The sequence below is a fragment of the Lepidochelys kempii genome, chromosome 24, assembly GCF_965140285.1.
Source record: "Lepidochelys kempii isolate rLepKem1 chromosome 24, rLepKem1.hap1, whole genome shotgun sequence".
NCBI lineage: Eukaryota > Metazoa > Chordata > Testudines > Cheloniidae > Lepidochelys > Lepidochelys kempii.
The window spans coordinates 10,001-35,161 of NC_136403.1; the positions used below are offsets into that span (position 1 = coordinate 10,001).

Consider the following 25,161-nt stretch of genomic DNA (forward strand, 5'->3'; position numbering starts at 1 on the left):
AAAATGTTAGCATACTGTGGGGCCATGGGGGTAACCATAGCAGTGTTGCTGACTTGAAGGTATATATTGTCCCCAAATGTGAAATAGTTATGGGTGAGGACAAAGTCACAAAGTTCAGCCACCAGGTTTGCCGTGACATTATCAGGGATACTGTTCCTGACGGCTTGTAGTCCATCTTTGTGTGGAATGTTGGTGTAGGGCTTCTACATCCATAGCAGCCAGGATGGTGTTTTCAGGAAGATCACCGATGGACTGTAGTTTCCTCAGGAAGTCAGTGGTGTCTCAAAGATAGCTGGGAGTGCTGAGGATAGCCAGACAGTCCTGCTGTCAGGGTGCCAATGCCTGAGATGATGGGGCGTCCAGGATTTCCAGGTTTATGGATCTTGGGTAGCAGATAGAATACCCTAGGTCGGGGTTCCAGGGGTGTGTCTGTGAGGATTTGTTCTTGTGCTTTTTCAGGAAGTTTCTTGAGCAAGTGCTGTAGTTTCTTTTGGTAACCCTCAGTGGGCTCAGAGGGTAATGGCTTGTAGAAAGTGGTGTTGGAGAGCTGCCTAGCAGCCTCTTGTTCATATTCCAACCTATTCACGATGACGACAGCACCTCCTTTGTCAGCCTTTTTGATTATGATGTCAGAGTTGTTTCTGAGGCTGTGGATGGCATTGTGTTCTGCACGGCTGAGGTTATGGGGCATGTGATGCTGCTTTTCCACAATTTCAGCCCGTGCATGTTGGCGGAAGCACTCTATGTAGAAGTCCAGTCTGTTGTTTCGACCTTCAGGAGGAGTCTACCCAGAATCCTTCTTTTTGTAGTGTTGGTAGGAAGGTCTCTGTGGATTAGTATGTTGTTCAGAGGTGTGTTGGAAATATTCCTTGAGTCGGAGACGTCGAAAATAGGATTCTAGGTCACCACAGAACTGTATCATGTTCGTGGGGGTGGAGGGGCGGAAGGAGAGGCCCCGAGACAGGACAGATTCTTCTGCTGGGCTAAGAGTATAGTTGGATCAATTAACAATATTGCTGGGTGGGTTAAGGGAACCACTGTTGTGGCCCTTGTGGCATGTAGTAGTTTAGATAGTTTAGTATCCCTACAAAAGGTTTTCTCCCCCCCCACCCCGGCTCTCCTGCTGGTATTAGCTCATCTTAAGTGATCACTCTCCTTACAGTGTGTATGGTAACACCCATTGTTTCATGTTCTCTGTGTATATAAATCTCCACAATGTATTTTCCACTGAATGCACCCGATGAAGTGAGCTGTAGCTCACAAAAGCTTATGCTCAAATAAATTTGTTAGTCTCTAAGGTGCCACAAGTACTCCTTTTCTTTCTGGGGGCTGTTTGCCTTGTGGGGGCCGTGATTGCCTTGTGGGGGCCATGATTAGGTTATAGGGGTTGTGATCGCCTTCTGGGGGCTGTGTTTGAGTTCTAGGGGCTGTGAGCCTTCTGGGATCAGTGATTGCATTCTGAGAGCTTTGTTTGACTTCTGGGGGCCGTGATTGCCTTCTCGGGGGGGGGCTGTGATAGGCTTAGGGGAGGCCATGATAGGTTTCTGGGTGTCATGTTTGCCATCTGGGGGCCATGAGTGCCTTTGAGGTATTGCCTTCTGGGGGCTGGGATTATCTTCTGACAGCCATGTTTGCCTTCAAGGATCTGTGATTGCCTTCAGAGGGCTGGGATCGCCTTTGGGGGGCTGGGTTTGCCTCCTGAGTGCTGGGTTTGCCTTCTGGGGGCCGCATCCCTGGTGTTACCACTTCTTGCCACAGGCTACTCTAACTAGCAGCCATTGATTAAAGGCAGAAAGTAGGCTGACGAGAAGAACAGGCTCAGCATGGGAGGCTTAGGGCAATAACTCACCACCTCCTGCCGCTCTGCAGCAACTTAACCTTCAGAAACGTGCAGCATACCCTTTCCGCCCAGAGCTGTGCTATAGCGCCCCTCGATCTCGTCCCGCAGCACTGTTAGCCCCACCCTGGGCTCTCTCCCACAGCTCTGCGGAGAACGAGCCACGATCCGCCTCAATCTTCGGAAACAGAGATGCAACTTTGATATTTTAAACCCATTGCTGCCCTGCACGTCCTAGTCTTGCCGTGAACAGTGACCGACAGTGCCTTGGTAAGCCAAATAATATAACAGGAACACTACCGGACCGGATCGCTAAGCCAATCGAGAACATCCCACTAGGAACAGTGACCGGAACTTGTCGTCACACCGCCACGGACAGGATTCCTGTGAACCGGACACCGGAAGTCGTTGGAACTGTGCGGTCACTATGACAACGGTCGGAAATTGCGTCAGTTGGCTCTGGGCTGGCGGAAATGACGAAGAGTTTGGAGCGGAGGTGGCTGAGCCGGGTCGGAGCCATGTCAGCGGGGAGCACAGGGCAGCGAGATTCTGGGGCCGCTGGCGGGTGAGCTGGGACTTGAGAGTCTGGTTGGTGGGTGGGGGTTTGGAGTCAGCATTTCCACGGGGGGGGGGTCCGGGCCGAGGACGGTCCCTGCAGTTTGGGGGAGGGGGTAGATGGTTGGAGACTTCGGTGGAGGGGGGGGGGGTGTCGGAGCTGAGATGAAGCTGAGCGTGTTTTGTTTTCCAGGCGCCGCAGTAAGTGGGACCAGCCCGGTCCGTCTCCTGCTCTTTTCATTATTCCTGGTTCGGCCCCACTGCCTGGCCGCCCCTTCCAGAGCAGCGGAGATAGCGTCTCCGGTGTGCAGGGTTCCGAAAGCTCTGCGGCCCCCTCAGGAGCTCTGGATGCAGCTGCTGCTGTGGCAGCGAAAATCAATGCGATGCTCATGGCTAAAGGAAAACTGAAACCAACAGCGAACACTACAGACAAAGTGAGTGGCAGGGTAGGGGGTTGTGTCCACCTCTCTTTATGTCTGCTATAATGCGTGAATATACTTTGCTACCAAGATACCTAGTGTCTAGGGTTTAAGGCCAAAGGCACAGTCCAGTGAACTGTGAAAGATTTCAGATATTTTGTCAATTTTCTAAAAAGAGTATAAGATTTAAAAAATTAAAATGATTTAAACATAATGGAAATTTAATAATTGAACAGGAAGCTCCATGTTGGGACTTGGATGATACAAATTTCAATAGAAAGACCCCACTTTGTATTCAGAAGACTTTAGAAACTGAGATGCTTCAGTTATTGAGAGATCAGTTCTACAACTCTCCTCAAGAAAAAAAAGTTTAACTTGATTTAGTAATATTTTGAACTTATAGCTTCTTCAAAATACTTTATGCATATTAATTCTTCAATCCTATAAAAATACATATTTAACTTTAAGCTTTAACAAGTAGCCTTTTTGAGCCCACACTGCTCACATGTTTAAAGTTAGCCATGTGTTTAGTGGCATGTTCAGGGCCTTAATTAAGGAATCCTCACAAGAAGTTTTCTGTACAGATGCAAAAGCATATACAACATAAGTAACTTGCTTAAAAATTCACATAGGGTACCCGTATGCTACATCTGAAGGTGTAATTTCCAGTTAAGGTAGACATACACACACCAGCTTTGATAGAAGATTGAGCAGGCTGACCCATCGGGGGATTGAGTAGATGCGCTTCTTTATTGCGGTGCTTGTTCCCCTCAACCCAATTGTCGAGTAAGCACTTAATTAGTTACAGCACACTTTTTTTAAATTTTAAGTTAATATGTAAATATCTATGTTTACTGCAACACCCCCAAAACCCTTATTGAGTAATATGAATGCCCATACAATGACTATTAATAGCTATATACTGGATATAATTATCCCCACCCCTATTACTGTTTACAGCATAAGCATATTCTACAAATAATTTTTACCTTGAAGATACATTTTTTGCAGTAATTATAGCCACATTTTCCCTTAATCAGCAGTTCACAGGGGCGGGAGGAAGGGGCCATGACCCTATCATAAATATGAAGGGAAGGGTAAACACCTTTAAAATCGCTCCTGGCCAGAGGAAAAAACCTTTCACCTGTAAAGGGTTAAGAAGCTATGATAACCTTGCTGGCACCTGACCAAAATGACCAATGAGGAGACAAGGTACTTTCAAAAGCTGGAGGGAGGTAGAAACAAAGTCTCGCTCTGTCTGTCTGTGTGATGCTTTTGCCGGGGACAGAAAAGGAATGGAGTCTTAGAACTTATTAAGTAATCTAGCTAGGTATGTGGTAGATTCTGTTTTCTTTAAATGGCTGAGAAAATAAGCTGTGCTGAATTGAATGTAGATTCCTGTTTTTGTGTCTTTTTTGTATTTTAAGGTTTTGGCTAGAGGGATTCTCTATGTTTTGAATCTAATTACCCTGTAAGGTATTTACCATCCTGATTTTACAGAGGTGATTCTCTTACTTTTTCTTCTATTAAAATTCTTCTTTTAAGAACCTGATTGCTTTTTTCATTGTTCTTAAGATCCAAGGGTTTGGGTCTGTGTTCACTTATGCAAATTGGTGAGGATTTTTATCAAGCCTTCCCCAGGAAAGGGGGTATAGGGTTTGGGGAGGATTTTGAGGGGAAAGACGTTTCCAAGCGGGCTCTTTCCCAGTTATATATCTGTTAGATGTTTGGTGGTGGCAGCAATAAAGTCCAAGGGAAAAAGGAAAATAGTTTGTACCTTGGGGAAGTTTTAACTTAAGCTGGTAAAAATAAGCTTAGGAGGTTTTCATGCAGGTCCCCACATCTGTACTCTAGAGTTCAGAGTTGGGAAGGAACCTTGACAGACCCCAAACTCGTTTATGTTGCTGGGGAAGGAAGGGAGGGGGAGATAATACTGCTTTATGCAAAGAATATCTTTTAGATCCCCACATTCCTTATGCAGCTGTAATGCTTATTAATCCTTAACAAGGGGAAGGGAAGGGAGAGGGGTAGCACTTTATTTATCAAACGAAGAGAGTGCCTGCCCATGCCTTCCTCTCTAATACCATGCTAGCGGTTACCCAGCTCTTTACTTAACCCTTGCATATCCTAACAAGCTTTGATAAAGCTAGCATGCTAAAAATGTTGGTGTAGCTGAGGCAGTATGGGCAGCAGCACTGTCTAGCTCTCTGAGTATTAATTCCGTCTGAGACTCTAAGCCCGTGCCATGAGTGCACTGCCACAACTACACTGTTGTTTTTAGCATGCTAGCTCAATCAAAGCTAGGAGACGTGTCTACCGGAACTGGAAATTATACCTCCAGCTGTAGTGTAAAGGAACCCCCTAGTCAGTGGTAGAGCCAGATTTGGAACTCAGGTGTTCCTGCCTCCTAGCCCCCTGTTCTAGCCAGTTGACATGTAATGTTAATAAACGTTTCTTTAAAAACTGTGGATATTTATGGTACATTTTACGCTGTAATTTCCAGTACCTGCTGATGGTAGAAAGAACCATCAATTCCAGCAAGTTTTCGTAATCTAACAGAGCCAGTGCTGTGAAGTTGCATTAAAAATTTTAGTCCTTATTTTGTCAGAGTCCTTATTCACCGAGTAAAAATATTGAAATGATGGAAGGTTTATCTAAAACTTGCTTTGAAAATTTGTTATATGGGCTTATGTAGTAAACATTTCTCTAAGATCTCCTTTCTCCCAGGAATCTTCAGAATTTTGCTAACTGGTGAAATTGGTTGATGAGTTTAACCTCCTATGAAACAATCACAGAACCTCATTCTCTATTGTTTCATGATACGGGCTCCAACATGAGGATCTGAAGTTTTTGGCCTCAGTAGGGTGTTGCTTGCATCTCCTGGAAAGAAACATGAGAAGGTATATTGATTTGAAGCAGTCTTCAAAATCACCATGGAAGGAGCATGAAGTGTGTCCACTCTCTGGATGTTTTTGAGTATTGTTAAGTGTATTGTAACTTCTAATGTTTCCTAATTTACTTGGTTTCCATAAAGACCAATGGTACCATGTATTTCACTATTAGGTTCCCCCCTTGATTGTTGTTTCTCAAGACAGAACATACACAGTATTTTTAATCTTTCCTCGTAAATTGGTTTTTCTAAACCTTTCATCATTTTTGTTGCTTTCCTCTGGATTCTCTCTAGTTTGTCCATATTGTCTGAAGGTGTGGTGCCCAAAACTGGGTGCTCACCAGTGCCAAGCAGAGCATAACAGTTACCTGTGACCTACGTATGACACTCCTGTTAATACATCCCACAACTATATCAGCATCAGATTATTGGCTTATAGTTAATTTGTAATACATTATAACCCCAAATCCTTTTCTGCCTAGCCAGTTCTTCCCCATTTTCTATTTGTGCATTTAATTTTTCTATCCTAAGTCTAGGACATTGCACTTGTCATTATTGAATTTCATCTAGTTAATTTCATATCAGTTCTCCAATTTATCAAGATAATTTTGATTTCTAATCCTGTCCTCCAAAGTGATTGTAACCTCCTCCAGCTATACCTCTTTGTGCCTTTGTTATCATGATTATTTGTCTTATTATAGCCTCTAGAAACTATACCTGAGAACAGGGCCCCATTTTATTATGCACTGTACCAACACATAGTAAAGACAGTCCCATCTTGGAAGAGTTTACAGTTTACACTAAGTGTGAAAGAAAGTATTTTCCCCATTTTACACACGGGGAGTTGAGGCAAATAGAAATTGTCTTGTCCAAAGTCTCACAGGAATCCAGTTCCTTAGCCACAAAGCTCTTCCTTTCTCAGGTTCTCTGTCTGTAAAATGGAAACAGTAATACCCATCTCAGAGAAGTGTTGAAAATGATTAATCAGTTGGTATTTATACAGGATGTTTGAAGATGTGAAGAGCTAGGTAAGTAATGAATACTAGATATAACCAATAATTTTTTACTGTAAAGCAAATGAGTTCAGAGTGTGAAAGGAGATACAAAAAGACAACATTGTTATTTGTGTTAAAGGACCATTCTGGTCAAGTTGTCTTGTTGTATAGTGCAACAGAGTATTGCCGTGTATCAAAGTTTTGTAATGGTCTGTTGAAGCTACAGGCCCCAGGGAAAAGTTCGGCCACAAGCAAAAGTAAAGATGACCTTGTAGTAGCAGAAGTGGAAATCAATGATGTGCCCCTCACGTGCAGAAACCTGTTGACAAGAGGACAAACTCAGGACGAGGTGTGTAAAAAAGCTGTATCTAATTCTTTGGCTTTCAACTGTTTTTAAAGTTTAAAAGGATTAATGTTCGTCGATTCAGGGAAGGTTCCTAGAAAAAGTGTTTGGGTTGTGGGTAGGGAGATGGCAGGGGTCCATAAGCCACATTGTAACTTATTGGCCAGAGTGACTAGATTCTGAGTTTGAAACTATGCGACAGAATAGTGAAATATGTGACTGCTTGTAAAAATATTCAAAATAATTTACAGAGAGACCTCATGCTGAGACATGGTAGCACCTGTGATTGGAGCAACATTCAGCTCTCCAATGTGTTAGTTTTAATGTTCCAGTTTGAGGGAATCCATGTTGTTAGAGGTGAACAACTAGATTAGAACTCTTATCTTCTAGGGACTAATAAAAATCAATCTTGCTTATGATGTTAAAATAGAAGTACCTTCTGTTCCAGATGGTCTTATTTATCTTGAGTATGACTTTGATTACTCACATAGCTGGAACATTTTTAAATGCATTGATTTTCCTAAAAAGAAAAGGAGTACTTGTGGCACCTTAGAGACTAACAAATTGATTTGAGCATAAGCTTTCGTGAGCTACAGCTCACTTCAACAGGTTTTTCCTTCTCTTGCCTATAAAGGCAACACCTCTGTTCAGTCTTTGTAGAAATATAGGAATTGCTATACTGGATCAGAACACTGGTCCATCTATTCTGGACTTCTGACTGTGGCCAATATCCAAAGCTTCAAATGAAGATGTAAGAAACAAAGTGAAATAAATTGCCCCTGAAAGAGGTGTCTTGCTGATGCCCATTAGTTAGAGGTTCGCTTGTATCCTGAACCCAGAGGATTTGTAGTCCCCTTTTTTAAAAAAAAAAAAAAAAAAAAAAGGGAAAGAAACCCTTGTAATTTTGTACCACAAACAAACAAAATTCCTTTTTTCAGCTTTAAATATGTTCTTTTTCAACATAATTTAATGTTGTCTTGTATAATTAAAGGTAAACTGAAGTGCCCAATGTAACTTTTGTATAGTATTTATCATCTCTCTATCAGGTAATGTCTTTAAAATCAACAGTCCTGGTCTTTACAATCTCTCTTCATACTAAAGTGTTTCCATATCTTTATTTAATCAGTTTAATTTTCACTGACTATCTGGTCCCTATTTCAGTTTCCACTTGTTTCATAACTAAGGCTGCAACATTGTGGATCCTGCAATATTAAGCTTCCACCCCAATTTTGTCAGCCACCCGGGGCTCCTGCTGTTAGCCCCAGGCACCTGCGACTCATGCTTTCAGCTCCATGCATTAATGACAGTAATATAGTTGCAGCAAAATGTCTGGTTTTCCAAAAAAATAAATTAGCAGGTGTAACATAATACTTGAGTGTTTATATTGTTCCAGCAAATTTTTCTTAAACAAGTAGGTCTTCTCTGGCCAAATTAATAAAGGTCTGTGATTACTTTTCTGCTATTTTCCATGTCTTGTCCTCAACCCAGCAGCAATTATTTTACAATCATCCTGCAATTCAAGCAGGGCTTTACTCATAACTGATTTTTTTTTTTTTTTTAATGTCTACAGATAAGTCGTCTGAGTGGAGCAGCTGTCTCTACTCGAGGGAGGTTCATGACTGTGGAGGAGAAAGCAAAATTAGCACCTGGGTTTGTAGTTCTTTTAAATTATTTGGCATCATGGTTGGATACTTATGTGGATATATATATATAGTTACCCTCAAAGATTCTCTGTTATGTAGCAGAGTAAGTTGTTATAGTGGTTATTATGGAGGCTTTTAATAGGCTAATTATCATCAGGCTGAAATACTGATTGCATGTCTAGCTGTGTTTGTACAGCACCTAGCACTGTGGGATTCTGGCCCATGACTAGGGCTCTTAATCGCTACAGCAGTGCAAATACTAAATAACTATGGTAATAGTCGAACTAATATGAAATCAAAACTGCTTTCAGTTACTCCCGGGAACTTTAGTACATGTGAAGGTTTATCTCTATTGTCAAGTATTTCAGTGTGTAGTATTATGAGCATTTCAAGAATAATTTATTTACATTGAGACTAGGAATTCTTGCTTTGAGATTCAAGTGAAGCTTTAAATTAGTAGGTTTCAGAGTAGCAGCTGTTTTAGTCTGTATCAGAAAAAAGAACAGGAGTACTTGTGGCACCTTAGACTAACAAATTTATTTGAGCATAAGCACAGTGTTTTTGTTGTATGGGGTGTGGTTGCTGGTGAGTATTTGCTTCAGGTTGGGGGGCTGTCTGGAAGCGAGGACTGGTCTGTCTCCCTAGATCTGTGAGTGAGGGATCATCTTTCAGGATAGGTTGTAGATCTTTGATGATGTGCTGGAGGGGTTTTAGTTGGAGGCTGAAAGTGACTGCTAGTAGCGTTCTGCTATTTTCTTTGTTGGGCCTGTCCTGTAGTAGGTGACTTCTGGGTACTCTTCTGGCTCTGTCAGTCTGTTTCTTCACTTCAGCAGGTGGGTATTGTAGTTAGAGATCTTGTAGGTGTTTGTCTCTGTCTGAGGGATTGGAGCAAATGTGGTTGTATCTTAGAGCTTGGCTGTAGACAATGGATCGTGTTGTGTGTCCTGGATGGAAGCTGGAGGCATGTAGGTAAGTAATAACCACCACCCTATACCGGAAACCTACTGACTGTTATGTGACCATCGCTTATTAGCACAGTAGTGTCTAGGAAATGGACTTGTGTGGACTGGTCTAGGCTGAGGTTGATGGTGGGATGGAAATTGTTGAAATCATGGTGGAATTCCTCAAGGGCTTCTTTTCCATGGGTCCAGATGATGAAGATGTCATCAATGTAGTGCAAGTAGAGATGGGGTGTTAAGGGACGAGAGCTAAGGAAGAGTTGTTCTAAGTCCGTCATAAAAATGTTGTCATACTGTGGGGCCAAGGGAGTACCCATAGCAGTGTTGCTGACTTGAAGGTATATATTGTCCCCAAATGTGAAATAGTTGTGGGTGAAGACAAAATCACAAAGTTCAGCCACCAGATTTGCCGTGGCATTATCGGGGATACTGTTCCTGATGGCTTGTAGTCCATTTTTGTGTGGAATGTTGGTGTAGAGGGCTTCTACATCCGTAGTGGCCAGGATGGTGTTTTCTGGAAGATCATTGATGGATTGTAGTTTCCTCAGGAAGTCAGTGGTGTCTTTAAGATAGCTGGGAGTGCTGGTAGCGTAGGACGTGAGGAGAGAGTCCACATAGCCAGACAATCCTGCTGTTAGGGTTCCAATGCCTGAGATGCGGCTTCCAGGATTTCCAGGTTTATGGATCTTGGGTAGCAAACAAAATACCCCTGGTCGGGGTACTAGGCATGTGTCTGTACAGATCTGTTCCTGTGCTTTTTCAGGGAGTTTCTGGAGCAGATGGTGTAGTTTCTTTTGGTAATCTTCAGTGGGATCAGAGGATAATTGCCTGTAGAATGTGGAGTTAGAGAGCTGCCAGGCAGCCTCTTGTTCATATTCCAGAAGTCACCTACTACAGGACAGGCCCAACAAAGAGAATAACAGAACGCCACTAGCCGTCACCTTCAGCCCCCAACTAAAACCCCTCCAGCACATCATCAAAGATCTACAACCTATCCTGAAAGATGATCCCTCTCTCTCACAGATCTTGGGAGACAGACCAGTCCTCGCTTCCAGACAGCCCCCCAACCTGAAGCAAATACTCACCAGCAACCACACACCATACAACAAAAACAGTGGCCCAGGAACCTATCCTTGCAGCGGGGCCCAGTGCCAACTCTGTCCACATGTCTATTCAAGTGACACCATCATAGGACCTAATCACATCAGCCACGCCATCAGGGGCTTGTTCACCTGCACATCTACCAATGTGATATATGCCATTGTGCCAGCAATGCCCCTCTGCTATGTGCATTGGCCGGGGCGGACAGTCTCTATGCAAAAGAATAGACGGACACAGATCTGACATCGGGAATCATAACATTCAAAGACCAGTGGGAGAGCACTTCAGCCTCTCTGCCACCTTTAAGTCTGTCACTGAGTGATTAATTTTGCAACAGAAAAGCTTCAGGGACAGACTCCGGTGAGAAGCTGCTGAACTTGAATTCGTGTGCAGGCTAGATACCATTAACTTAGGTTTGAACAGAGACTGGGAATGGCTCAGTCATTACACTAATTGAATCTATTTCGTCATGTTAAGTATCCTCACACCTTCGTGACAACTGTCCGAAATGGGCCATCTTGATTATCACTTCAAAAGTTTTTTTTCCCCCCTGCTGATAATAGCTCCTCTTAATTAATTAGCCTCTTACAGTTGGTATGGGTACTTCCACCTTTTCATGTTCTCTGTATGTATAAATATCTTCTTACTATATGTTCCATTCTATGCATCTGATAAAGTGGGCTGTAGCCCATGTAAGCTTATGCTCAGATAAATTTGTTAGTCTCTAAGGTGCCACAAGTACTCCTGTTCTTTTTAAATTAGTAGTTTATCATAATGCTGTTGATGAAATTGCAGCATGATGTAAATTTCGAGGAACCTTTTCTTTACATAACTAGCTCAAGGATAGGTGCCTTCATGAATGTGACCAGGGTGGAGTTTCACTTTTCAGATCTATAAATGCATATTTAATATTTTGCTGCACTATTAAATAGCATGTGTGTGGGAGATGTTATGCGCTTCCTTATGGAACTCTGGATTATGGCTTGCATGCTGTTAAGAGTGAAATCCTGGCCCCAAGTCAATGGGAGTTTTGCCATTGGCTTCAGTAGAGCCAAGATGTCACTCCTAGTGAGGAGCACACTGGTGTGGAGCTTGCCATCTCTTGGGCTGGTAGACCTGTCACAATAAAAGTCTGGGAGATGGCAGCATGTTAATATGCAAACCACAAAGTGAAACTGACAAAGCTTGGGCAATTGAACCAGATAAGTGAAATCCAAAGAGTAAATGCAATGTAAATGATTAAAATTAATTATATTTTTCAAGTTCCTGGTTTTATTAATCTAGGGAGTCTTCATTCATTCAAACAAGGAACTTCTGAATTTTTTTATGTAGATTGTATCCCTTTGCCTATCAAGGGGTCATGAAATTCAATGAAAAATACGTAGTTAAGAAATACTCAGTTACTTTTATTTACACTTTCTCAGGCTGCTGATCTCTGCTTTGCTGCCATTTCTCTCAGAATTCAGCAGGGATTGTTGTTATATTTATGAACGAAAAGTATGTAGCATTATCAAAACTGTAATGGAATTGGGATGAATTCATTACTGGATGGTGATGTCAGTGCTTTCATAGAATGTTTTGGTGTTCTTTTAATAGGGATCGGCCTTTGTATCTCCATGTCCAGGGGCAGACACGAGAGCTAGTTGACAGTAAGTAATACATAATGTTGTGTCCTGTATTATTGTGTTTTTTTTATTAATTTGATATATATTTTTATTATGAGCTGTAAATTATCTGGGAGAAGGTAACAGTTCATGCACTAATGGTAAATCCCTTGTTGGTTGAAAAGACAGAAGCATTTTCCATTGCATCCTACAAGTCATCAAACTAAGGCTTTGATGGACCACAAGGTGTGACTTGTTGAGCTCAGGTGCAGCCCCACTATAAAAAGGAATAATCTGTCATCTGTCCGCAGGTGAGACACAGCAAGAACTGGCATGGTGGGGCATAAGTGGAGAGGCCCTCTTTCTGGTCATGTATATTCAAATCTAAGGATACGTGCCTACATTTAAACCGCTGCAGCGGCACAGCTTCCATACTGCAACTGCGCCACTATAGTACTTCAGTGTAGATGCTGTCTATGCTGACAGGAGGGGTTCTCCCATTTGTGAAGGTAATCCACCTCCCTGAGAGGTGGTTGCTAGGTTGATGGAAGAATTTTTCCATGAACCTAGCACTGTCTACACCGGCGGTTAGGTCAGCATAGCTACATCTCTGAGGTGTGGATTTTTCACACCCCTGAGACACAGAGCTATGCCAATGTAAACTCCCAGTGTAGACGAGCCCTCGGTGGTGGTGTTACAAAAGGTGAGTTTTGAATTACAGAGGCTAGATTGCATAGCCCACCAACACAAATTTTAAAAAAAGCAAAGGAATAAATAAAGTTGTTCAACTTCACATCTGCTCTTCTTGTCAGTTCGCCCTCCCAGTTTCCCTCCTTTACACTACTTGCAGTCCTCATATGCCCACCCTAATCCTGATAAACCAGTGTGAAACCTTTCCTGTAATGTACAGATTTATCAAAGTATGCAGATTTCAATTATGTAATTTCTACATACAAATATTTTTAAATAATTGCTAATATAGATCACCCAACTGGGGAGAAAAAACACATCTTATTACCACTTGCAGTCTGACACAAGGACCCCAGTTCTGGCCAGAACATCTGTTGGGTCCCCATGTTGGGAATTCTCTTGGCACAGGGCCAGCATAGGTCACCACATCCTGTTCTCCTTTGCAGGCCCCATTATAATGGAACGTTGGAATATTGCTGGATCACTTTGTGGTTAGGATATTTTGGGCTGTGGAGCAGCTCCATAGGTAGCTGTGGGGGTAACAGCTGTAGGTTAGAACAGCAGTTGTGGGCCATGCCAGTCCCTGGACCAGGCCTGAATTCAGCGGTTGCAAAGATGGGGTAAAGCGACCTTTGCTCCTCTGTTCATTGGACTGTACCTGGGCAATATCTGGCTCCATATCAACCATATTTATTTGTTCTATGCTGTTGCATTAATGACTAATATAGAGATAGTGTGGCTTGCATTTACATTGTGATTCTGTACATCGTTTTTATCTATATTTGTAAATGAGGTGTCATAAATATAAAGGGAAGGGTAACCACCTTTCTGTATACACTGCTATAAAATCCCTCCTGGCCAGAGGCAAAACCCTTTCTCCTGTAAAGGGTTAAGAAGCTAAGGTAACCTCGCTAGCACCTGACCCAAAATGACCAATGAGGGGAGAAGATACTTTCAAATCTGGAGGTGGGGGGGAAACAAAGGGATCTGACTGTCTGTCTGTGTGATGCTTTTGCCGGGAACAGATCAGGAATGCAGCCTTACAACTCCTGTTAAGTGAGTGAGTAAGCTAGCTAGAAATGCGTTAGATTTCCTCTTGTTTAATGGCTGGTAAAATAAGCTGTGCTGGATGGAATGTATATTCCTGTTTTTGTGTCTTTTTGTATTTTAAGGTTTTGGCTAGAGGGATTCTCTATGTTTTGAATCTAATTACCCTGTAAGGTATTTACCATCCTGATTTTACAGAGGTGATTCTTTTACCTTTTCTTTAATTAAAATTCTTCTTTTAAGAACCTGATTGATTTTTCATTGTTCTTAAGATCCAAGGGTTTGGGTCTGTGTTCACCTGTACAAATTGGTGAAGATTCTTATCAAGCCTTCCCCAGGAAAGGGGGTGTAGAGCTTGGGGGGATATTTTGGGGGAAGACATCTCCAACTGGGCTCTTTCCCTGTTCTTTGTTTAAAATGCTTGGTCGTGGCAGCATACGGTTCAAGGACAAGGCAAAGTTTGTACCTTGGGGAAGTTTTTAACCTAAGCTGGTAAGAATAAGTTTAGGGAGTCTTTCATGCAGGTCCCCACATCTGTACCATAGAGATCAGAGTGGGGAAGGAACCCTGACATGAGGTATGGTGGGCTTTTTTTTGCATCTGGAACCATAGACTCCTTTAACATGAGCTTTCAGTATTTTTATATTTTAATTTCAAGCATTTTGATTTTGCTCACTTTGAAATTCTGAACTAGTATTCTGTCTCCAAGCATACTGATAGCAAAATTCAGTTTGCAAAATCTAGGATGCACAAATGAGCTGGAACCAGAGTTATTAAGTTCTAATGTTTTTACCAGAATGTAATGTTCACGTGGCTCCCCAATATAAACAAGTCTTTTATTTTAGCCTATTTTGAAAAACAAAACCTAGATTGAAAAATAGGAAACTAGTTAAAAAAATCGTAAAGGTTGAGAACTCACAAGTAAGAGACTTTCACTGTGGTGTAATGGGTAGTGTTAAGGATGAGGCCAGGCCCATGGACTCTTCATATTAGAGACTGGAAAGTGTTGCTGTGGAACTTTTTTTTAACTCGTTTTAGGATTTCTAATCAATGGGTGGTATGCTTCCTGTTTTGTTTCTCACAGATGATGGTGATGATCCCTGAGAGCATGTGTAATTTTACTTGTTTAAGTGTTAAATTAATAACTGACTAAAGTCAGTTGGGAATGATTAACTTAATGGAGAAATAATGATTTGTTTGAATCTCCGGAACAATGTGATCTTAAGCTCCATGTGAAAAGGTACTTGTGTTCATGATGAGAAAACAGCACTAAAAACACCTGTTTTTTTAAAACTCTGATCTTTTAGATAATGAAAATTAAGAAAATTGTTCTCTCCTGGGTGAAGTCACTCCCCAAGTTTCATCTGGAGAAAAATTGCTAGCAAAAAATAAAAACCCTTAACATTTATTATGGAAATAAAGGCAAACATCTCTCTAGTAATAGTATCAGTAAGAGTGATTCTCTTCTGCTAAGGATTACATAAAATCAGTAAAATCCTCAAGATGACTTAGTTTTCAGTAGTCTAAATGTATGTAGAGTAGTGGCAACATGATTTAAATGATATTTAAACAAATAATATAACAAATAATGTTAGGATGTGGCAAATTAAGTGGCCCAGGAGTAGAATTGCAGTACAGGGAATGAGTAGACTGTATCAGTTGCCTTAGTTTGCTTTTGTTCAGGTATCTTGTCCACGTGTTCTTTTAGCACTCCGAAGTTAGCACGTGTATAATACTAGTATAAATGTAGAGTATTTGTTTCTGTGTAAACTAACTGGAATGCCAGGGCTGTATTTTGTTTAGCACCGTGTCACTTTAAGGGTTGGAACTCTGCTGAAGAGGTGAGAATGAAACAGATCTGGGGAAGCAGTTTAGTGCTCCTGGAAGACTTTCCAACATTGGGTTGTTTGGGGTAGTTTTTTTGTTTTTGCAACCTGTGCATACTTGTTTGGATTCTGAAAAGTTTTATTAGAATGCTCCAGTTTCAAACAGCCCCTGGTTTGGGAATATAGCATCTACTTGGTGTAAGGATTGGCACTGGCACTCTGGAAATAGAAAAGACATGGCTGATCTCCTGTGTATGTAATATCAAGGCATTAACATCAGGCAAGCCAGTAATGCAGATATTGTTTACAGCAAGAGCAGGTTTCTGGCTTGGATAGTCCAATCAAAAGAAAGGATTTAAAGTATGAAGAACCCGAAGATCTAGTCATTTGGTAGGATGCTTTTCCTGAAATTAAAGTGGTATTATGTTATACCCAACAGGAGCTGTAAACCGAATTAAAGAAATAATTACTAATGGAGTAGTGAAAGCTGCCACTGGTTCCAGTCCAACTTTCAATGGAGCTACAGTTACCGTTTATCACCAGCCTGCTCCCATTGCCCAACTGTCTTCCGCTGTTGGCCAGAAGCCTCCATTCCAATCAGGGGTATGTAATGCATACCTGTGATTCTTGTAGTATTTTATGCTCATATTGTAAGATTTATCCATTTGTAAATTTGTCTTTTTAAACTCTTATTCGCTGTGGTAACTGGAGGATTAACAAGGTGGAGTCTGTAAAGTGGGGCTCTGCTGATACCATCCTCCTAGAGGAAGGGGACGGAGAGAGCAGTCCTACTTACAGAAGAGCAGAGGACTGACTGTACCATCCAACATTTAAACTTCCTCCTGCAGAAGTCAAATAGTTATCCTTTGAAATGAGTTGTAAACTTTATACATGGAATGATTAGCTGTCTACTGTTTTATGTTTGCAGATGCATTACGTTCAGGACAAATTATTTGTTGGTCTGGAACATGCTGTACCTACATTTAATGTGAAGGAAAAGGTGGAAGGGCCTGGCTGCTCCTACTTACAACACATTCAAATTGAGACTGGTGCCAAGGTCTTCCTACGTGGGAAGGGCTCAGGCTGCATAGAGCCAGCTTCAGGCAGAGAAGCCTTTGAACCTATGTACATCTACATAAGGTATGGGTAATTTTAAGAAGCCATGCGATCTAGTCATTCGGAATGTAATTTCAGGTTATGCTGAAAGCATAGAAATATCTTCATCTGACAGCTGAGTAAGCTTGAATGAAACACTGTCTAATGTAGCAACTGCTTTTCTTAAGAGGTAAAATTGCATGCAGTTTAATCTTAACTTACTGCTTTGCACAAGAACACAGTACCGTGTAGTTCTAGTTGGATTTGTTTAGAAAGAGATGTTATGCCCCCGTTTAAATGTTTCATAAAACACTACGTCTATATACTCTAAGCACCGTCAAATTGTTACTGAGAGCAGAAGATGGACTACAGGAAGAATGTAGAATTTTCCTTTTAATGTTGACTGATAGTGTCTTACAAGTGGTAGAATTTAAAAGGAAAACGCAATGTTCTTCTTTCAATCAGGTCACTGACCTCTGTAGTACTTCCTGCAGCAGCTGAGCCTCTTTGAACTTTCATTGTAAGAGGAAGTGGGGGCACATTTACTTTCTAAATGAAAGTTCAGAGGTCTAGATGTGCTGTTGAGCAGACAAGCAGTTGATCACCTATATGAAGGGAGAGGGAAAAGGCCTGGAACTGCGCTACCCAATGGAGGAAGTAAAGAGGAAGAAGCACCCAAGCCTAGTCATAAAATTCAGTCATAAAAGAGCAAGACCACTAATGCACTTTTTTTCAAGTTTCTGACTCTTGTTTTTTCAGTCATCCAAAACCAGAAGGTCTGGCAGCTGCCAAAAAGCTCTGTGAGAATCTATTACAAACTGTAAGTGACTTTTAATGGTGGCTTATTCCCATAAATATGAGATTTCAGGGTCCCTTTTAGCTCTGCTATGCCTCAGTGTTGTAACTGCTTTTATTATGCTCTCGGCAAAACTTTTCATAAGCTTTGACATGGTGGTGGTGGTATGTTTCAAGGAAACAACTGGCTTTGAGCAGGGGGTGTGTGCAAGACTGGGAAGCAGCGATATGGGCCCTCCCAGTAATCAGTGGGGGATACAGAATTCTTTTTGCTCCTGGGCTGCGGCAGGGAGAGCGAGAGAGCTCCCCTTTCCCCACATCAGCCCTGGGAGAGCAGAACTCCTTCTGCTCCTGGGCTGCGGCGGGGAGAGTGGAACTTCTCTAGCCCTGCTCTCTTCCCGCCACAGCCCCAGGGCTGATGGAGTTCTCTCTCCCCGTTGCAGCCGCGGGGGAGAAGAGCTCTCTCACTCTTCCCTGCTGCAGTCCAGGAACAGGAGGAGTTCTGCGGAGGAGTTTACTCCCCACCCCCCGCCAGAGGAGTTCTGCACCCTTCTAAGGATAAAAATATTTCAGAATGTTATATCTAATCTTTAGTGACTCCAGCAGTACATCTCTGGTAAAAATCTGTCATGCTTCCATGCCATACCTGTGACTTAGTTTTGTCCTTTTCCTTTTATTGCTTGGTTCATTATCATTACTGTGCTCTTGGTAGAACCCAGAGTCAGGGCCACATTGTGCTAGTTGCTGGATAAATATGTAGTAAGAAATATTCTTTGCCTCACTAAGAGCTAGTCTGACATGGTTCATGGTATACATTTTTTTGCTAATCTATTAATGTCCTTTGAAGGTTCATGCTGAATACTCCCGATTTGTCAATCAAATAACCACTGCAGTACCTTTAGCAGGTATGTGTTAATATCTTTGAAGTTTGCAAGTTACATTGTTTCTATGAGCAATATTTACACTTACATATATTCCAGTCAGATGGTATTGGGCAACAGTCTTATTTTTCCCTGTCAATTTTGAAAGTCTTTTCCCTCATTTATCTTCAGTGAACAACAGCCCACCTTCTTTACCTTTCCTCGTCAATTACATTTTTTTAGATTCTGCAGCTGATTTAGAAGTAATTATTTTTATTTTTTTTCTCCTCACCAGGTTTCACACAACCTGCTGCTATAAATAGCATACCTCCTCAGCCATCATACTATCCATCCAATGGCTACCAGTCTGGTTACCCTGTTGTTCCTCCTCCTCAGCAGCCAGTTCAACCACCTTATGGAGTACCAGGCATAGTACCACCTGCAGTGCCACTGGCACCTGGAGTGTTGACAACATTACCCACAGGAGTACCACCTGTGCCCACACAGTACCCAATTTCACAAGTACAACCTCCAGCTAGCACCGGCCAGGTAGAGAAAGAGATGCGTAACTTGGCCTAAAGTTCTTGGCTAACAAGTTTCTGCCTCTAATAGAGAAATCTTTATAGTAGCTCTAAGACTCAAGATGACTTTCTTCTTCAGGATATGCTTGTATAAAATACTTCTGCTATTTTGCTGGGTCTCTTTGAGTCATGTACTGCTACAATCACCTAAGAGATGACAACTCCATTCATAGCATGTATCCATTAGTCAGGCAGAAATTTCTTGAATTCCCATTATCTGTGTTAATGTTGGAAATAATTTTAATTACCACAGGCATTTTCATAAACTGCACTACAGTTGCACTGGTAGAGTAGGTTTGAATAGCTATCACTTTAAGATAGCATTCCACAACTTTGCTACTTAGTGGGCCTTTAAACTAAATACAATTTTTAAATTATTTGCCTTTTTAGTACTTATGAGGAGAAAGTACTGAAGGTATTTTATTCCTTTGTGTAAACTTTAATTAGTTTAAACCGTTATCTTTGTTAGTGTAATATCAGATTCTTACATGCTATATTTTTAATTTTTGTGGTCACTAGAGTCCGCTGAGTGGGCCTTTTCTTCCTGCGGCCCCAGTAAAAACAACCTTGCCGACTGCTACACCGCCACAAGTCCAACCACAGCCTCAGGGCCAAAAGAGGCGCTTCACTGAGGAGCTACCAGATGAGAGAGAGTCAGGACTCCTGGGATACCAGGTGGAATAAAATAAGCAATTTTAGTACCTGCCTCCAATTCCCTTCCCTACGAAGAGACTTGGCTGTAAATTGATCATTCTTAATATAGTTTGAGTTGTTTCATGACTGTCACTTTAGGAGATGCTAGTGAATTATTAAATAGAATTTAAAATTTAATCATGAGTGATGAAGATGAGACTTCACACTTCTGTTCTTTGGAATAGATGCACCATTTGCATCTAGTGCCTCCCATTTCTTTCAGACAAAAATTAAATCTTTCCTTTTCACAGTCTTCCATAACGAAAAACAATTGTTGCTTTTGTTGTGAGACAAAGTATATTGATTGCTTCCAGAATCTTCTATTCAGATTTCTAGAAGTTTTAGTAGTTAGGAGGAATTGTTTGAGATAGCATGAGGCATAAAGTTATGAGATAAAAATCTTACTCCATACAAACAGCCATATTTAATTTAATAAAAAATAATTTACAACTTTTCCTCAGACACTTCCATGTGTAAGGGAAGTTTCCACCATGGAAAAGTGTCTTCTCATTCCTGAAGTATTTTCCTGAGTCCAAATTGCCCCTGGTAAAATTTAACCAAACTTGCATTTAAAAGGCTATTTTGGCAGAAAACACTTAAAAAATTACTCAGGATCAGAATCTCAAATGGCAGACATGTTTGCACCCACAAATGTATGTGACGTGAAAATTGGTGTTTCAAGTAGCATTCTGTTTTAGCCTATGAAGGAAGTAGATAGTTGTCTGGCTGCTTAATGGTAGTACAATCGAGCATTGTGGGGAAGATGGGTTTGATGATGTGTAAGGTCTCTTCTACCTCAGCACTTGGGCCGAGATTGTTTAGGTATTGCAGTGCTCAGCGTTGCAACATATAACTGGTTTGGGAGCCTAAATTTAATTTTCAAAAGGGATTAAAGCACTTAAGAGTCTGAATACCTTTAAAAATTTGGGCTTTAGACACTGATTACAGATGCAATACAAAATTCTTTGTGACAATTCATAGATGTTTATATACATAAGTTACCTTGTTCAGGATACAGTAGGGAAAAGCATTTGGAATAACTACACTAGAGAGCAGTAGATATTTCCTGATCCCTTATGTATAGGGCAATCACAAAAATATTAGACCCAGAAAATTAGAAATATTAAACCCAGTCTGTAGTTTGCAATATACTCCGAAAGGTTGGTCTTCCTGACATTTTCATTAAGGAGCTGTAGCTTATAACATAGTTGTAGATTTGCTAATGCCATGTGTTTTTCTGCTCATAGCATGGACCCATTCATATGACTAATTTAGGTACAGGCTTCTCCAGTCAGAGTGAAATCGATGGGGCGGGATCGAAGCCAGCAAGTTCCTCAGGAAAGGAGAGAGAGAGGGACAGGTAAATGTTGTGTTTAACTAAAGTACGAAAGGATTACAGTCATATTTGTTAATCCTAAAGAAAAGTTGAACTTCTAAATCAGTGTTTCTCAAATTGTGGGCTGTGACCCTCACAGGGGTCACAAAAGCCAATCAGAAGGGTTGTGAGGCACTGAAAATTTTCTTATCTAAAGATGATCTTGGTTCCCACTCCCTGCACACCCTTACCTTCAAGGTTAAGTATTCTCTGTGAACATTTTGAAACACTCACAAATTATGTTTGCTTCTCACGGAGATGTTTACTAAATGTGAAGTTGTTGCAATATTTTTTTTCTACTTCAAATGAGGAATTGCCAGTTCAGAGAGGTTGAGAAATAATGTTCTAGATCTTATTTGAGGACATGAAAAAATACATCTGGGATATTGGTAAAGTTTTAAAAACTCTCAAATCTTCTTTAGAACTAAGTGAATAACTTTCTTAGGTATTTTGAAATATAAGGGATCAGATTGTCAAGTTATCTGGAAACTTAATCATGGTGAGCTATCCGTGAGATGGCCCGTCTACCTAGTTTGTTGTTGTGCTTGATGGGGAAAACATCATGCAAGCAGGATCTTTCCTTTAAAATCATAAGATAATATTAATCTGTTTCTGGTAGATCTTTAGCAAGATGTTAGAATTCACTCCAATCCCATGTTGTATAATTTTACACACCCCTCCCCCTCCCTTAAATCCCTCCTAACCCAATACTTTATATTGCTTAATTATTGAATAATTAAATTAATCAAGTAGGTCAATAATTATTTTAAACATTACTAAATTATTTAATTTAATGAAATAATACTTTTATTAAAACAGGCAGTTGATGCCTCCACCAGCTTTTCCAGTGACCGGAATGAAAACCGAATCCGAAGAAAGAAATGGATCGGGGTCCTTATTGGGCAACCACGGTGAGCACAATGGACAAAACAAATTCATATGCAAAAGCAAGCTTGACTTGCAAGGTACTGATATAATGCTGACTTTGGCAAATACGGAAATGCCCAATCAATTCTGGGCTGTCCTTGGGATTGCAATTCTAAGTGAGAAGATGGGCATGTTCCACTGGCTTTAAACCATGCATTTCTTACATGAGATACCTAGTTTCTGAGAGCTAAGGTAAATATTTAAGTGAATGATAGAAAAACCTTGGGAACTGTGATATGTGTAACTCCTAATTTGAAAGAAAGAGGAAGGCCTCTTTTTTGTTTTTGTTTTTTTTAATTTTGATAATCCGCCCAGGCACAGCTGATAAGAAATTGCTCTGTAACACTGGTATATCATATAGTTTTACATTCCCATCAGGCTCAAATTGTATAGCTCTGTATATTAAGACAATCACTAACGTAAGCCATGTGTCTAGTAGACATTCTCCCAAAGTGGTCCACAACTAACAGAAATCCTTAGTGGATTCCATCTTTTCATAGGATTCTGTAGCATCAAATATTCGCTACTTGAGAGAACATTTTAAATCCTTGTTCTTGTAAGTGCCCTGAAAGTTGCACATTTCCTTGTATCCAAGAGCTGCAGACACAGTATATTAGTTTAACCTCAGTTTTTCCCCAATATTGATGCCAGAGTTTGCCATTGTATTAGACTTCTTATGATTAAATTTGGACTTTTCTTTACATATTTATCTCTTAACGGTGAAATTGCTGTCACTTAAACTCATTTGCTAACTTTACCTTTCTTTTGTGTTTCTTTTTTCTTTCTCTGCTCTCTTACATGGTTCTGATGGATCACATGTGCTGTTGCTGGTGCTGTCTCGTGTGACATCCGACCTTGGGTGACCACTGACCCTGTGACCTCAAAATGGCGTCCAACTAACAATTTATAATTAACGTCTTTTTTTTATTTATTAACTTGTTTGGGGTATTTTTATCTTTTTCTTCCTTCTTGGGGGGGGGTGGGGGGGATGTTTTTTTTCCCTCTAGATCATCCAGCTAAGAAGATGAAAACAGCTGAAAAGGGGTTTGGATTGGTGTCTTATACTGGAGATTCATCAGATGAAGAAGAGGAACATGGTGGCCATAAAAATGCAAGTACTTTTTCACAGGCATGGAGTTTGGGATACCAGTATCCTTCCTCACAACAGCGAGCTAAACAACAGATGCCATTTTGGATGGCACCATAGAAGCTACAGAACAGTTTTTGTACCCTCAGTTACACCTTTTTTTCCTCTAGCAATAATGCATGTATATTACAAAACGAACTTTGCAAATGTACATTATTCTTACCTTTGCAGAAGCTGCTAAAGGTGCACTATTCCCTTTTGAAAGGGGTTCTATTATATTTTTACAATCCATATTTCTGCAGTGAATTTGTCATCTATGAAAAGTTATTTGAAATCACAAACTCAGTGCAGCACGGACTTTTTATACAGTGAGGGAATGTGCTCACAGAACAAGAACAGGGAGGTATGTCGCTCCCCCTGCATTTTCCACTTGCCCTGGATAGCTTGAGAAATGGAGACAGACAGCCAGGCTGACTTAAATACAGATTTTGTGTGTTTGTTTTAAGTAATTTTCCTTTTGTCAACTTGTGTTGGTCAGTGGTGACAACAGATGTCCTCAATGTTTGGACTTTCACTGGAGAAAGGAAAATCTATGCATTACACGATTAATTTTTAAGATCATGTTTCCTTAAATTGCTAATTTTATTTATTTTAAGCTGCTCCCATGTGTGTTTCTTACCCCCCTTACCCTGCTTAATTCCAAAATGCAATTTCAGTAACTCAAAATAACTTTTGGTTCTAGGCAAATTTCTTGGGGTTGGGGGGGGAATATAGGTTTTCCCCATTTTCTATTTTGGATGGATTTGGCTTGCTACTAATACTTCGACATACTTGGTATATCAGTGGTATGTACACTCTAACCTTCTTCAGCTGGTCCAGGTGATACTACTTGTCATGAAGGTGTCAGTCTGTTAATTTCTGTCTGATTCCACCAGTTTTGTTTTATGACTGTTTAACAAAGTAATATAGCATCCTGGTTTGTGTATCTCCAAAGACCTGATTGCAAGCACTGCTATTACACTGAAGCACAGAAGCGAAACCTCTGAATAAATTGTGGATTGTTTACAGTGACTGGAACTGCAAAGGGGCCTTTCTTATCATGGCAAGCTGTTGCCAAAAGATTACTCTTTTGTATTGATAACATTGATGTGTGAATCCACTAATGTGTGGTGGGACACAATGTAAATGGAGGTGCGGGTCTGCATTTGAAACATGAGTAATAGTTTGAAGTATTGTAATAAGTGTAACTTTTACACATTTTGACTACCTTGCAGGCTGGCTGGCTTTGTATAAACTTATTCTCTGGTTTCCTACATGTTGTAAATAATTATAGAAACATAATTTCCTTATAAATAAATGTACAAATATTCCTTTTGCTTCCATCTTTTTTCTTCAGCTCTGTCAGATAACTTTCTTGGGTACAGCACATGCACCTGGGGCTGGAATGGTGACCACCTCTGTCTAGCCCTTAACTTGGTGTTTTAACAGACACAGACTTCGGTGAAATAGTCTTACTCACTAAGAAAAGCTTTTAAAAAGGTTTTAAAACCTTATTAACTGTTTTTAATGGGACACAACTTGAAAATCACTCTTCTATCTGAAAATATTGTACCTTTTTATTGTTACAGGTAGCTAAGACTACCATAACTGGACATTAGCAGTAGCTTATTTTTTTCCATTTGACAGAACTTTGTGCGTTGACAGTGCAAAGGAGCAGAAAAACAATGGGACATACATAGCACCTTTTAAAATAGTATCAGAAAATGGATATTTTTAAACCAGTTGAACCATTTAGTTTTGCTCATTTGTAGTAGCAGGCAATCTAGAAACAAATTTAAA

General features: G+C 40.7%; 1 protein-coding gene and 1 non-coding gene across 5 annotated transcripts; both read left to right on the forward strand.

Annotated features, from left to right (window-relative positions):
• Window positions 1–2,307: 2,307 nt before the first annotated feature.
• Window positions 2,308–24,692, forward strand: KHDC4 (KH domain containing 4, pre-mRNA splicing factor). Of its 4 annotated transcripts, none has more exons than XM_073323571.1 (14): window positions 2,308–2,402; window positions 2,586–2,826; window positions 6,917–7,045; window positions 8,610–8,689; window positions 12,339–12,391; window positions 16,349–16,512; window positions 16,838–17,049; window positions 17,764–17,824; window positions 18,647–18,704; window positions 18,955–19,208; window positions 19,760–19,915; window positions 21,181–21,293; window positions 22,128–22,219; window positions 23,243–24,692. In XM_073323571.1, exons 1-14 carry the CDS (start codon window positions 2,311–2,313, stop codon window positions 23,440–23,442), a joined length of 1,905 nt encoding a protein of 634 aa, XP_073179672.1. In that variant the 5' UTR covers window positions 2,308–2,310; the 3' UTR covers window positions 23,443–24,692. The 4 variants fall into 4 exon arrangements, with proteins under 4 accessions (XP_073179672.1, XP_073179673.1, XP_073179675.1 ...); XM_073323572.1 differs by having other exon boundaries at window positions 6,923–7,045; XM_073323574.1 differs by lacking the exon at window positions 23,243–24,692 and having other exon boundaries at window positions 21,209–21,293; window positions 22,128–22,220.
• On the forward strand, window positions 16,614–16,741 carry LOC140903017 (small Cajal body-specific RNA 4). The gene has a single exon (XR_012156144.1).
• Window positions 24,693–25,161: the final 469 nt, after the last annotated feature.